The sequence below is a fragment of the Stegodyphus dumicola genome, chromosome X1, assembly GCF_044657685.1.
Source record: "Stegodyphus dumicola isolate Sdum_Otavi_A_Nest chromosome X1, ASM4465768v1".
NCBI lineage: Eukaryota > Metazoa > Arthropoda > Arachnida > Araneae > Eresidae > Stegodyphus > Stegodyphus dumicola.
The window spans coordinates 192619092-192635110 of NC_140780.1; the positions used below are offsets into that span (position 1 = coordinate 192619092).

The following is a 16019-nucleotide window of genomic DNA, read 5'->3' on the forward strand; positions in this document are numbered from 1 at the left end:
AATCGCACGAGTAGTTTTTAACTTATTTTATTCTTCCTTTCATATTTCGAAATTCAAGTTCATTCCAAATAAAATTCACCCATTTTTTATAATTTATTTTTAAAATTTGCATTTTAAAATAATTTTTGTATATTTTTCAAAAAAATTTTTGAATTATAAACTATAAAATTTTTACCATCATCTTAAAGTAGACGTATTTCTACGCATATCTGCAAAAAATTACAGTTTTTTATTCAAAACTTCCGAAGATATAGGTGAATTTATATATTGGCGTGTTTTGAATTGTGGATTATTTGTTGAAAGTGATAAAACATCAAATGTGGCGTAGACACCTTGTTAAAATTATTTGAAAGTCGGAACGATGTGACATTTTTCCGCTCATTCACAATGTAAAAATGTAGGAACGAGGTTCCTTTTTTTCCGCTGCGGCATAATGGAAGGGAAAGAAAAATAGGTTGCCATATATTAAGAAGTTCGCCAAGTGAATTATTCTTGGCACAAACTGAAAGAATTGTGCCAAGATAAATTTTTGAATGTCTCCGTAAATTTCGCACCAAATTTTACAAAATCTAATATCTAGGCATAATCCAAGTTGTAGAATCGAAATATGGAAAAAAAATGGTATGTTATTTCAGAAAAAGTCCGATTTTGTGTCAGAATACCTATGTTAGAACAATGGTATAGGTAAATCTTATATATATTCCAAGTTGCACTTTCGAGACATGAAAAAGGCAATTTGAATTTTGTAAATCGGCCCGGTAGAATGTGAGATATAGAACTGTCTCCCCCCTTTTTTTTCGCAGTGTACTGTCAACTGTAATTGATATCATTATAAAATTTAGAGGTCTAGGATGTGAAAGGGCACGCAAACGAAATGGTAAGCAGCATAAATTTAATACCTGCTGTAGAGCGCTGAAGAAAGTAGTGGAGAAAAATCATAATCCCCATGGCAACGATCAGTCGTGAGTATTAAGAATGTCTTTCGTCGTTGCTAGCTCCAGGGTTGATCGTCGAGAGCTTAAAAACAGGTGTTTTGAGTGTCATGCCGCCATTCACAAGCCCAACATTAAGGCGGCCAGTGACATATGTCGATTGCAATGGTGCAAAACTCTCACCGCATCATTGAATTGTAGAGCGGAGAAAGCCATTTTTTTGGAGTGAAGAATTTCGCTTCTCGATCTAGCAGATAAAAGCATCTATATTTGGCAAGCGTCTTATGTCCAAGTGTATTGCACAGACTGTCGAATTATTTGATGTTGGAAGCATCGAGGTTTGGGAATGTTTCTCATGGTTTGCTGTGACTCCTTTTAGTTCACGCGGCTAAAAGGAAGAACGTTGAATATGTGTCTTGTTATTTTTGACACCTTTGCATTGTCCCTGTGTCAACAAAATAATTGTTCTCTTTTCGCAATCTTCAGAAGAGTGAGATGAGTTTTAAAGAACTGGACTTGCCTTTACTGACCCATGAACATAGCTCTATTGAGCACCGAAGGTAAGAACTGGAAAGCAAAGTACACCCTCAGCCGAACCGCTGGACTTACTGCAGCTGTGATGGCTGAATGAAAAGTAATTCCTGTGGAAATATATTAAAAACCGATAGAAAGTCTTCCTAGATTAGTGCATGTTGTGATTGATGCAAACGGTGGATCTATATGTTATTAATACACTGCCCACATAGAAAATACAACACCTTGAATGATTGGGTAAAATGTGATGTCAAGTGGTACACAGACAGAACATGCATATAGACTGGGGGAAGGATGTTATTTATTGAAACACATATTTATAACAGTGCTGAAATATACAGGGAATCAATAAGATGAATTACCATATCTCGCGGCGATGCTAGGTGAAGCCTTACAAGTACAGATTCACTTAGTGTGCAGAAAGTGTCCTGAGGGATGGAATTCCATATGCTCTGAACCTTCCCCTGAAGTTCGTTCTCCAATGACTGCTGGCAAAGAGCAAGCAAACGACGACCAATGACGTCCCAGATATGCTCGATCTACGAAAGATCGTGGGATATCGCAGGCCAAGAAAGCAATGGGCCATGCTGCAAGGCTTGTCGCCTAACGAATACCGTGTGCGGTGTCGGATTGCCCTGCTGGAAAATACTATTTTGCAACCGCTGAAGCACTAACGGCTGCCTAATGAACGTATTGCCGTGCTGTCGGTGTGGCTGTGATGTGTAACAGGGGTTACCTGCTGTCGTGATTGATGGCACCCAAAACCATTACGCCACGTTGATGAACGGTGCATTCAGCAGAAGTAGTCGGATTGGCGTTATCTCCCCGACGCCTCCAGACTTAAACGGTGACTATCATCAGGCAAATAAAACTGAGATTCGTCGCTGAACCGCATTGTGCCATTCAGATGTCCAAGTGGCTCGTTGACAACACCATCGCAGTCTTTCGTGTCGATGATTTGGTGTTAATGGCAATCTTCACGAAGGGCGGTTTGTGTGCAATACACTTTCATATAAACGGCGGAAAATTGTTCTCCCAGGTATTGGAGCATCCAAAAGTCCGTGCACATTTCACAAAGTGGTCATAATAGTCGAGTGTGGAGCCGCCACCGCTTCTATTCCGCATGCGCAGATCTGTACTTTCTGTAGTACGTCTAGATGGATCTGATCTATAAATACCTTATATTGTAACAAGTTTTTCGTTTCTTCCACAATCTGGCAACCGACGCTTAAGACTCCAACAGAAGGTAATATGTATATTTTTAATTCTAAAAAAAAAGTGTTTGTTTCTGTGATGTAAAGCCATCAGGAAATATGCACAAGAGCCAGGAAATTGCAATTCCGTCTCCCCACTTGACCTCCTTTGGCAACAGTGGTTGTAGTTCGGTAATTTTTTGTTTTAAAAATCACAAAATTAATTCAGTTGTGTTAGCTATCATTTTCACTGTTGAAATCTCTCCCTCCCCCAACATACACATACGCAAGCGCGTTTACAAACATTAAATTCATTCCTTATTGTTGTCAAATTCTGACTGCAAAACTCGCACTCCCAAATTATATCACGAAAGGCCGCCACTGCGTTCTTTGTATCCATGATCTCTGAGGATCTTACTTAAAGTCAGTACTTCATCAGGTAAAGAATTATTATCATTAGAAATGCATTTGAGTGACTTGAGAGCACTTAATGAGTCCATGTGGATTATGTACTTTTTCTTAGATTCTTTAGGTACATATGATAGGGCTAGAAAAATTCTTTTTATATTCAAAATAAACACGTTGCAGTTTGAAACTTTATTTTATTTCCGCATATGAAAGCTAATGTGACATAATCACCGTCCTTGGTTACAGAAACCGTTACAGAAATGTAGCTGTTGTATTTGTGTCGCCTCATAAGAAAGCAGTCCCTTTATACACCATTATTAATACGTCTCTTGCCAAAGAACTGGAAAGCATTTTGAAGCTAAATTTTTGTGTCTTACCAGGACGGAATTTCATATCGCTGTATAGACTGGGGTTTTAAATTTACCAGGTTATATTCTTCTAACAACGAGAGCACGTATAAGCAAAAAGTAAATATACAAAAGTTTCTTGTTTAGAGTAAAAGCGCAGCGGTCATTAAGCATAGGCATTCGAACTGAATTTTAAAATTGGTACATTTTATTGAAATGATTTCGAAGAGACAACTGCTGTTGCCGCAAGTGCAATGACAGATCAAAATAATCGACATGCTCGCTCTACACAGAAGATGCTGTGTTAGATTTATTTAGTTTTAGCATTTTGAATCTCAGTTAATTAATAATGTGTATCTGTTAGGTTTTAGAGATGAGGCTTATCATAATAGAAAATTGTCAAATTAGAGTGAGCGATTTTTCTGCTTAAAAAATTAAAACGTAGCATTACTAATCTGAGGTATTTTTCATATAAAGAATTCATACAACGTTCTTACAGTCCTGGACTAAATTTCTTTTGAATTGCTCTTGCAAATGATAGTAAGTTAGTGAATTTTAAGCAATCAGTTTTAAATTAGGTGTTTGTAAAAGAGCTAAATGAGATTTACTGTCTAATAATAAAGTAAGTGATATTAATTAGAATTAAATTTACAGGGTGTCCCGTAAGCATATTTCACAAGTGCACATCAGCGTAGCCACTGAGGGAGGGGTTTTGAAAATGGAGCAATGAGCTTCTATTGCTTTTGTGACGCTTAATCTTCGTGCATGTGAGCGTATGTTGTTTGTGTTTTAATTTGTATTTGTTTCGTAGTTATAAATGTATGGCGTAATAGTAGAAAATCTCGTAGTGCTTTCGTTTTATGAGTTTAATTAATCGTTGACATTTCACTTTCGCGATTTTTATTACGCATTAATATTTGGATTGATGTTAACGGCGTATTATCACTCTTTACATCGAGAAAATGACTCAAGGTACAGTTAGCCTCGAATATTATGCATTTACTAACACCTGTGGATTAAGAGAATTTAAGTGTATAGTTTTTTTTTTTTTTTTTTTTTAATTGAGCTGAGAAGGACTGTAAGTATTACAATGGTGTAGTGGTGTATTTAATTATGGCAAAGCACACTAGGGCTATCTGCCTAAGGGGAGGGATGCCTTCGTGGAGGACTTTCTGAGGGAAAACTGGCTCGTATACACGTTACACATGGGCAAAACCACGAAAACGCCCATGCAGCCAGCTCGTTCGCGGGATTCGAACCTCGGACCGAACTACCAGTGTTCAGCGACTTTACCGCTCGGCCGCTGGTGGGCCCAGTATTACAATGAATCTAGTGTTTTCTTATTTCAGTGCTTGCATTCTTTTTGTTTTTAAAGTGTAAGATTCAGAATATATATTATGTATGATCTGATTATATCCATTGCTAACATTAAAATTTATATGTTAATAAATTGAATATATTCGTTGTGAATAAGATAAATTTATTCTGTTTGATGAGTATCTCTTGTGTAGACAGTACATTTAAGAGAAAGTAGTTATTAATTTAACACACTAAATGTATACGAATGCAAATTAGTAAAGTTCACTTTGAATAAAATTCTGTGCTGGCTATTATTACAGGACATCTTTTTCATATAGACTGCAGAAAACGTGCTGACTTCTATTTACACATATAACTGGTGTAAATAATTTTTCTCTTATGCGTAGTTTTATATGTAAAGGTAGCATTTGTGCTCAGATGTTTATCGCATATTTCTTTCTTCATTTTATTAAGTAATATTTCACATGGATATTTTTGCGGAGTATCCAACATGTGTTTGTATTTATTTCAAATTCTTTTAATCAGGTAGTGAAATCTTCACAATTGCTTATATTTGATCTAACTCTGCAATGAAAATTTTCAGAAGAAATGAGACAATGCTTTAATTATTTTGTACAGAAAATTGCGTGGCAGAATATTTTCAACCATCTTGCTTAAATCTTAAAGCACGCGAAAGGTCGTGTGACATGACAGAAATATTACTGGATGCCCATTGGTTCATCCTAGAAGCCACTCCCTCGGTGGCTACACAGATGTGCACTTGTGAAATATGCGTCCCGTAAATGTTGCGATAAACTTTTGGGGGGGATATAGGGCACATCATAAGGATTAGGAATTGCCTAGGATTGATTAGGAATTGCCTAATTTCCTTTTCTGGGGAGCCATCAAAAGTGTGGTGTATCACACTACTGTTGTGTCTGAAATGGATCTCGTGGCAAGACTCGAAAACGCAGCTACTACAATCAAAGAAACTGCCGGTGTATTTGAACATGTCCGGCAATGTCCATCGGTGTCAGGCATGTTTGGCGTCTGATCGAGCAAATGTCGAGCATCTGCTGTGACATTCAAGCTGTCGTACACCATCTGTATCCATGTCCAATAAAATGTTTCAAATTAATCACTCTCTAATTTCCTTTCCCATCTTCTACCTCCGCTATCACTTACCGCTGGCACTTCCGGGCAGAGCCGTGCCATGATACTTTTTCACCTGAGGCAAAAAGGTAAACGCGCGCGCCTATATGTATTAAACAAAAGTAAATTTATTAAATCACAAAATATCATAATTCTTATAGCATAATTATACCATAATTCTTAAAGTATTTTTTAATCGTAGCTTTATAAATTCAGAAAAATAATATAGCCAATTATTTATAACTTTCAAATGAAAATGTTAAAAAGTTCTTTTTTGATAAATAAGAAATAACATCGAAATGCACATTGCATTAATTTCCAAAGTTTCTTGCAATTCTATTGTTTTTTTAATTTTATTTTGCTAAAGCTTTTTTCCTCTAATAATAACTGACAAATTTAAAATATAATTAAAGCGATTTCGAATTCGTATGGCCAGTTTGGCGCCCCATCTAGTGATACACCCGAGGCAAGTGCCTCACTTGACTCACTCTTGTCCCGGCCCTGCTTCCGGGCATGGGTTTCTATGCAATTCTTAATCCTTATGACGTGCTCTACCTCCTCCAGAAGTTTGTCGCTACATTTATGGGACACCCTGTATAATACCGATCAAGTAAATGATAAAATAATTAGAGGAAAATTCCAAACCAGTTCTTTAGGGCTGTAGTTGCTCATTATGTGTCTATAAAAATGTACATACTCGTATCATAATTCTTGAAAACAGGCCGTAAAAACTATAATCAATGTTGTAAAAATCATGGCAACATTTTCACATTAATAATATATTTGCATTTGGGGGCGAAAGATGTCTCCTGGGGAAAAAATTCGGCTATCGTTGAAATATTTGATAACTTTACAGAAAAGAGAATGTTTTTACGTTGAGTACAGAAAAAAGAAGGAACAAAAAGTAATTTATTTTGTGCTCAAAATTAAATTGCAGCACCAAAACGAAAAAGCCATTAAAAATTTGAAATTCACAGATTTGCTAGACATCTTAATCATGTGCAAATAATCAAAGACTGAAACAAAATATTCAGGTTATCTCGATTTACTCAGCATGAAATATGATCACCTTGAGAGGAAATGTATGCACTTACAATGTTTTGGTGTGTTATCATTGAAGTCAATAATCATTGTCCGAGGAATGTTTTGCCATCTTGCAAGCACGTAAGGTATTTGTTGCACATAAAGTATTGGTTGCGGGCTCTTCCTTTCGCAGTAGCTGACCAGTGATATCCTAGATGAGTTCAATACGTGGCAGATGTGGAGATAATAACAGGCCACAGTAGCAAGGCAAGTCGGGGGCATTAATGATTTAAGTTTTGCTAACATTTAACTTATGTAAATTTCTTTCCTAACTGTCTTCGCTTGTCACGTTACTCGCTTAGACCAGAGGTTTATGCAAATTTTATGTCAAAACCCGCGAGCGTCCGTTCTGGGTCCAGTGGACCCGCGCGATTAAACAAACCTTTCTTAAAGCACGCCTATCTTACCTAAGTTGTTCGAGTCCAGTATAGTCATATTTGAGGTCGACCTTTTTTATGTTTCCGAAGTTGTTTCGCCGGGGCTTTAATTCGGAGCCTGGATTTTGACAGGATCGGGTCTTTTAGACTTATTGCGCCTATTCGTATTACTATTGCCCACCAGCGGCCGAGCGGTAAAGTCGCTGAACACTGGTAGTTCGGTCCGAGGTTCGAATCCCGCGAACGGGCTGGCTGCATGAGTGTTTTCGTGGTTTTCCCCATGTGTAACGTGTATACGAGCCAGTTTCCCATAGAAAGTCCTCCACGAAGGCATCCCTCCTCTTAGGCAGATAGCCCTCGAGGCTTTGCCATAATCACACACACACACACACCTTTCGTATTACTATTACATAATTGATTTGCGATAGTATAGAAAGTGGTAAACATGTCGCATAACTTATCTTATAAGAAATATTGCAAAAGTTATTAGATGTATCAACTGGCGAAGAATGTATTGAAAAAAATGAGGATGGAAGTAATAATGAGTTATTAATTCACATGAGACTGATTCAGAAACTGATGCAGATTCTGAAAACGAGATTGAGAATTACTTAAATTGCTTTATTGGGTGGGGGAAATCGGAACGGAAAAAAAGAAATAAAAATACAGTGTTTGCCCAGCGAAAAAGCGCAGGAAAACTAAAAATAAATGAAAAATATTTGTATTTGTATTTTTCACTTTGTTCAATCGCGCTTTGAACATTTCTTGTTGCATTTTTTTTTCTCTGTGTCTATAGTACTGATAAAGAAAATAAAGAATCGATACGGGGTGAAGTTATACTATTTTCTTCCTATGCTAATGTATAATACGATTTTCTAGTGCGTGTTTTTTTAAGTTTGATTATAAAATGTGGTATTGGCATAGATGTAACACTTTTTCTGAAAATAATAATTGTTTCTTCATAAAACACGAACCGCGCTCGTGTAACTCAAGTGAGCGCGCGTGCTTCCGGGTTAAAAATAGGATATAATCTTAACAGGGAGGTTAGTGAAAGTCTCGTTGTTGTATTACCGCTTGCTGTAAACGTTTAAGAAGCCCAATCAAGTGGTAAACGCCACTGAAGACTGGTAGTTTGGTCTGAGGCGCGATTTCTGGTGAACGGGCTGGTTTCATGGGCGTTTTCGTGGTTTTCTCCCTGTGTAATGTGGATGCAAATCAGTTTCCATTAAAAAAGGTCCTCCAGTAACACGAGTAACAAGTGACCTTCTTTTGTCATACTCGAAAATGATTCCTGGGACAGTATGTAGGAATGGCCTTATCACTAACTTTACAGTTAAGTCAGCGTTATGTTGAACTCTTATTGTAAGAAGTCTTATTGTAAGAAGGAAAGAAGACTGTAGAGGGGTCCACCTGCTGTACATTATGCCACTCCATACAATTATTTCAATAATAGGGCTAGTATGACACTGTGACGGGACTTGAGAATTCTCTGTTCAGAGCGCTGGCGACGCAGTCTCCAAATTAATTTCTAACCATCACCGCTCTTGAAATAAAATTGAAGAGGAAAGTCCTCTGTTCTGGCCTGTAGTTTTGTATAGATATACATTATGGCAGACTTTGAGAGCAGTGACTGTCAACAGAACACTTGTCGCGGGTCATGTGGCTGGTAGTTCATTATAATGTAAGAGCCTTCTGATTGTTCATACAGTCAGTCTTGGATCTGAGCTTGGAATGAAACGTTAAAGTTCACTTGAATGTAGAGTATGTATCACTACATGCCAAGTTTTCTAAGCCAGCGTTCCGTCAGAGACGTTTACTTCTACCACTGCTTGCTGTAATAAGAGTTCATTTTTGTTCTCACTAACTCTAGGATTCAAAACATTGAACAATGTTGACTTTTTAATTTAACTCGCAGCAATCTACGGAAGTGGCAAGCCAATACTTTTGGGTTCAAGGATCCTGACCTCATTTTCACGATAGATGATTTTAAGCATGTTGATGAACTCGAGCCACTACACTATCAAACAATAGGACTTAATGTGATTTTTGGAATCTCACATAGGAGGAATAAAATTGCATTTGATCAGACTTTTAAACTTTCCCACAGTTAGAACTCTCGATTAATTGGAACTATGTGCTTAAACATCCGATCATTTATGTGTCTTAGCTGCACTAAAATCTTCTAATGTTGGACAGCGTATTTGTACAGTAATCCCACATTTTACCTGGTCAATTAGTTTATCTATTTCCCACATTATTAAAAAAAGTTGTACATTCAAGTTTCTTTTATGAAACTGTTGATTTACTTTACATATAATCTGTAAAATTTCATGAAGTGGAAATAATGTTACAGCAACACTGGTGCTTATTTAATGACCATGTGGTCTACCGATGAATAGGTAGAAACCGAAGAGTCACTGTAGAAAAAGACATCGTTAAATATAGTCAATTTCTGCATGAAAGGTCTTAGTTAAAAAAGGAGAATGAAAAGTGATTTATATTTGCCACGTTATATTTGTTACGTGAGTTACGGAAAGAAATGAGTGTTGAAACTGCGGTGATCCGACGAAGATGAGAGTCTTCATTTGCGTTTGCTACACAAGTTGCAATCTGAAGGCTGATTGCAAACAGTCAAACTACAAACAACATGTTCTGACATTGCAGAAGTAATAATTTTCTTAGTAATGTCTCCACTTGACTTTACTTGGGAACTCATCTGATATTGTCTTTGACCATAACGAAGCAGAGGACGTAAAAAAAAAATATAACAGATAAAGTAAAGAGGCATCATTAATTCACTCTACACGATGTAGTAGATAGAGAAATTACACAGGAAGCTCTGAAACTCTCAGCAGGTATTCTAAACTGATTTCTCAAGGACTAAATTTCCATCAGTTTTATTAAACCTTTTAAGTTAATAAAAGCCTAAATATGCTTCCCTTCACTGTTTATCTTTTCATTCATTTTGTCTTTCCACTGCGTGAATCGATCAGCTTAGCGGTTTTCCAAATCTTCAAACCCAGATTTTTTAAATCTTAAAAGCCAGGAAACAGTGCTGTATAACAAAATATTATTTTTTACAATGTTTTAATTACCTCTTTATAGAATATTAAATGCTATTTGTTTATTATTGCGTATTTCTCAATGATTAGATTCTTATATATTTTGGTCAGAAAAATTGAGAGCTCAAGTTTAGACCTTCCTTGTTAGTTGATATTACTGATCCAAATTATATAAGATATTGTATGAAATAAATTAATAATTCAGCTTTTCATTTCATTTAAAGTTATTTAGGCGAAAAGTGTATTTCATCATTTTGTATTCTTTGTTTTGATAATTTCAATTTATGATATATTATGTAAACTATAAGCTGATATATTTTAGCTAGGGCTCTATTTATTAATAAATTGAAAAGACCAAATAAATGCAATTAGTTTGTGTATCTATTTAATAATTAAGTATGCGACTAAAATATAAAATTAAGTTATTCAATATTTTTTGTTCGCACTGTAAAAATAATTTCTTCTGGTCACTTTTTACCTCCAGAGAAACTTACTATCGTTGCATTAAAGTTGTAAAAATTTGTAAATGATGGATGTGTATCTGATTTTTGAAGAAAGCTAAGAAAAATTAAAATATGAAGCTTAAAATTTTGTTCTTTCTGATTTTATGTTTTTAAAACTTAAAAAAATATATATATATATATATATATAACATTGTATCAAAAGTATAAATTGAATTTAAATATAAATTTAATTAATTCTTTGCGCCATTGCTGCAAGGAATAAAATTTAAATTTTAACAAACGTGTATATACTTAAAAAGCAAATTTAAAGTTAAAATAATTAAAAAAAGTGCAAGCATATAAAAGATTTAATTTTCGAACTAATCTACAATATTTAAATTCAGATAGCGTAAGTAAATCAAGTGCAAAACCAAACCATGAAAATAAATTCACCAATTTAGCAAATTAAAATTAATCTTTTTTTTTTTTTTTTTTTTTTAAATGCATAAGTTGTTGAGCAGGCAGGAGACAGACTTATCAAGGGGAAGTTGCCTCCAAACCTAACTCCACAATCAAATTTGCTTTTTACGTATATACATGTTTGTTAAAATATATAAAATTGTACCTATTTTAAATACATACTCATTCTGTCTAATCCAAAATAATGAGTCAATAAACTACACCAGGCCTTGAGATCTAAGCATTGTGTCATTATTAACAGCCACAAATTATTTTTAATATTTTTCAAAGATTAAAATATTTTCTTAATTTCGATGTATGTATTTCGTTTTCTTGTGTATGGTGCTCGTTTTTTTGCTTAATATAAATTTGCTGTATTATAATTAATGTAAAATACTACCTATATGTTAATGTCCTTCTATATGTAACCTCGATTTTCAGGCAAGATTTTCTTTCTACATCCACCAATTATGTACATTACTGTTGTCATCAGTTTGTTAACCTTTAACTATTGTTTTCATAAGAGGCTCAATGTTTTGTGAATTACATGCTGTACTATTTTATAACTAAATATATTCTTATTATTTTAGTGTTATACAATTTTGATTTCCTACAATGATATATTTCCTTGTAAATGTTCATGAAATAATTAGCATTCATAATAATCTAAACACATATGTATTTCATAAAATGTGAGCTTTATTTATGAATTTTTGTTTCAATTATTCTGACTGCTATATATATATATATATATATTTTTTTTTTTTTTTTTAATTTTAAGCAACAAGTTGAAGCACAGAAGAAGTTTAGTATTCTTTGGCATCTTACTCGTGACCTAAATTTGAAATCAACACCTTCTACAATGACTAGGGTTTTTGATTGGTAAGTGTTATATTTAAATATAGTGGAGGAAAATTTTGTTCACAATACTTTTTATCAAAAGGATCTAAATCAAGGAGATTCATAAAATAGAATTAATTGCATTTCAAAAAGTACAGAATTATGTTTTGTGACATTTCAGTTAAATTCTAAAAAATGAATATGGCAGAATTACTTTTGAAGCTCAGATATATTTTAATGCGAGTGTATTAACCCCCCCCCCGGAGTAAATATTTTGACGATATTCGTTTGCTGTATTTAATTGTATAATAGTATTAAATTTGAAGTAATATGGAATAGTGTATTATTACCATTATAAAACAAAATTTTACTAATGCATGCCTAGTTGTGTACAAGTTTTTCAAAATCATTTGCGAGATATTCTCGTGGTTTTTATGTGATACTTTTATATCCATGGGCAGCGAATATAAATATTTAGCCTAACACCACAGTGAAAGATCTAAAACAGATTATCATTTAGGAGACTATTTTAAATTATGAATTCTTTTCTTACAGGTGTTTATTTTTGATGCTGGATAACCTTGGCAAAGAAACTGGCCCCCAGAAAGCTCTATCTCAGGCTTGGCTCAATCACTCCTTACAACGTGGTGATGTTGCTAGGTTTTTAGAACCAATATTGCTAATCCTACTTCATCCTGATTCTGCAAGAGTTTCTGTTCAGCATGTTAGTGTTCATTGCCCCAGGAAAGTCATCTTATCTGATGATAGAGATAATCAACATCATGAAGATGTGGAAGCTAAAGTATATGCCATTAGTAGTATTTCCGGGCATGTTATTTATCATATAAGTGATGATAGTCATCCATCATCTCAGCAGCCTAGTCCTGAAAGAAAAATCTTAGCTCTGACTTCTGTGATAAATGATGATTCTAATAAAGGATCCACAGTTGTGACTCATAACTCAATGTTGCAAGATTTTGAATTGCCTTCTATTCATGAGCGAGATTTAAAATTACCTATATCTGTCTTTGTCAATCCATTTGGCTCATTATCATCCCTTGGAAGCGATTCTCACTTAGATTATACGGCATTTACACCTGATTTATCTCAAGCTAAACGCATAGGAAATGTGAGGAAAAGTTCATTTGATGAAGATACAGGTGAAGAAATTAGTAGTTCTGAAATGAGCATTGAAAGCATAGTAACAACTGTTTTAGACGACATTATTTCACAGATAACAAATAATGAAGCTAATGAGAAAGAATTTCTTTCTTCTGGTGATTACAGCTTTAATGATGAATGCAGTGATTTTATTTCAAATATTAATGATTTGAATAAGTCACACAAAAAAGTCACTGAACAGCCACAGATGACCGGTCATCCTTTGCACACATATATTCTTTTATACTGTCAGGTATACGATTCTCAGAAAACTTTGTATGCACTCTATTCCTTGAAAGCAATAATTTTAACTAATCCTAGAATTGCATTATGTAGTATGGCTACTACAAATGTAAGTAACTCCTTGAGTTTAAGAGGTCAACAACTTCAGGTATTACTAGCACGTCATCGAAAATCAGTTTTTGGCAATAATTTTCATGGAGAATTGACAGCTGAAGCTACTACTATGTTTAGAAGTAACACTTATGTTGAAGTAATTGTTGCTGCATGTTTGTATCACATTAGGAGTCATTATCCAAATTTGCCTCAAGTTCGATTGACTGAAGAAGAAGTGCTAGGAAACAGAAATGTTCGTCTTTTATGCATGGAAGTTTTGACTCTTGTATTTTCAGAATTAGTAGGGATTGTTAAAGATAGTGGTAAATTTTTTGCCTCCTATTTGAGTGATTTATTAAGCAGAAGTAAAGTGCAAAAAATTCTATTGCATTGCCTTGCAGCAAGTGTGTATGATTCTCAACCAAGAGATTCAACAGAAGAGGAGCAAAATATTACATTTACAGAAACTATAGTTGAGTTCAATGAGAGACCTATGCGACTTGGAAAGTCCAACAGTTATCAGGCTAATGATTTCCAAGACACATATCAGGTTCACAGTCTTCTTAATGATTATTATTTTTAAAAAAAGACTAAAGTTATATTTGATATATTTTGTTTCAAACATTTCTTTTTTTAAAATGTGTGCATTATTTGGTTTCACCAATACTGTTTTGAATTTTAGAAACCTATGCTTTTCTTAATTATATTTTGTTATTTAATTATTATTATTTCAATTTTGTAGTTGTAGATTTTGCAATTGCTTGATGGCAGAGTAATTAATTTTAAACATAATTGATTTTTTAATAATATTAGAATATATTAATAATTTTATAGATTGATAATTGAATGAAAGTATTATCTGTAAGAATTAAATTAGAAAAGTTAAATATCTTTTTCTGTTAATTGATTTTTAAACTTTAATGCAATCAGATAGTCAGCACTCATTTATCCCAGCATTCATTGATGATTATTAGTTTAAAATGTTTCTTGTTAACTTCCTTATAGGTTCATTTATTGAGATTGATGGCAACATTGATAGTTCTTGAAGATACTGTTTTATCCCAAAATGGGTCTGAAAAAGACATAAATGCCGTAGGATCAAAAACTGTTGATTCTGTTTTAGAGAAAAAAGTTAATCCAAGAGCTCAAGCTTCTTCATCAAAATATAAGCCTGGTATGTTATAAATACAATGCATCCTTTGATTGTTTGTGATGATATTAGTAATTAGAAATTATTCATTTTTGTAAATAAGTATTTTAATGGTGTAAAAAGGAAACATTTTTGGATGCTTTGTTCTGACAGTTTTTTTAAATGTGTTAATCTTTATTTTAGAGGCATTAGTGTACATTCAGTGTCTCATAAAACCATGAAGTATGACTATTGTTAAATGTTTATGTGTTAAATGTGTTTATTCAGTCTGAAAGGAATAATAATGGAGTATATAATCATAACACATAAAAATGTAAATTCATCTTTTAATAATTTAAGTAAGATACTTAAATGCATTTATCAAAATGTATTTTAATACAGTTTGTTTAAAAAAGGCCAATGGGCCAGTGTATGATTATATTTTTGTAAACACCAGCCATGGTGACAAAAATACTATGGTCTCATTAAAACTCTGTTCAAGTGTAACATTTTTATCGTATCTATATAATATTTTGAATTATTTAGTGCAGTAGACTTTTACTATGGCAAACACAGTGTATAACAAACCTCTGAATGTAACGAATAAACTCTGTGGTCCCTTCCAGTGTCTTACACACCTAATGTTATTTTATACAGCTATAATGAACCTCTAAATGTATGAAAATCAGTTATAATGAGCTTCATGTGTTCAGCTAAAACATGTTGGTATTTTTGTATCTAATTTACATTTTTTGCCATTTTTTTCCAGAATTTCTGTGAGTGTTAATAGAAAAATTACTACCTCTTAAAATCATAATTGTTTTAACTAGTAAGCGAGGGAGAAACATTGTTACTGCTCTGCTTATTCATCCCTACCATTCTGCACATAATAAACAAATACTGTGCAAGGCAGGTGTAACACCCAATTCTTGTAAAATGAAAACATGCAGTAAGCCTACCTTAGGACATTATATTGTGTGCATTGAGCCAAAGAACTAGAATGGGTTTACTGATCAATCTAGTCTTTATATATATATCTGAAAGACAAGAGTTCACTTAGGCTGATGCTGTGATGAAAATTTTTATTTATTTCTATTTTGGGGGAAGAGGAAGTAGTAAACTTATCAGCATAATAAGTGTATCTTCTTTCAGGAAATGGAAAACTTTTGTCCTTATTGGTTGGTTGGTTTTGCTTTAGTATTTAGAATGCTCTCCCAGGTCTGTCATCTGAATGGTCTTCTTTAGGTCTTTGTTTTATCTTCTT

The 16019-nt window shown here is 33.9% G+C and overlaps 1 protein-coding gene across 11 annotated transcripts in view; it reads left to right on the top strand.

The window, feature by feature from the left end:
- LOC118201413 (protein DOP1A) overlaps positions 1-16019 on the top strand; it is a 192319-nt gene that overhangs the window by 68075 nt on the left and 108225 nt on the right. For all 11 annotated transcript variants that reach the window (XM_085807652.1, XM_085807663.1, XM_085807656.1 and 8 more), the window contains 3 exons: positions 12071-12171; positions 12685-14176; positions 14632-14800. In XM_085807652.1, coding sequence (XP_085663778.1) covers positions 12071-12171; positions 12685-14176; positions 14632-14800 — 1762 coding nt within the window. The remainder of the gene's footprint in view (positions 1-12070; positions 12172-12684; positions 14177-14631; positions 14801-16019) is intronic.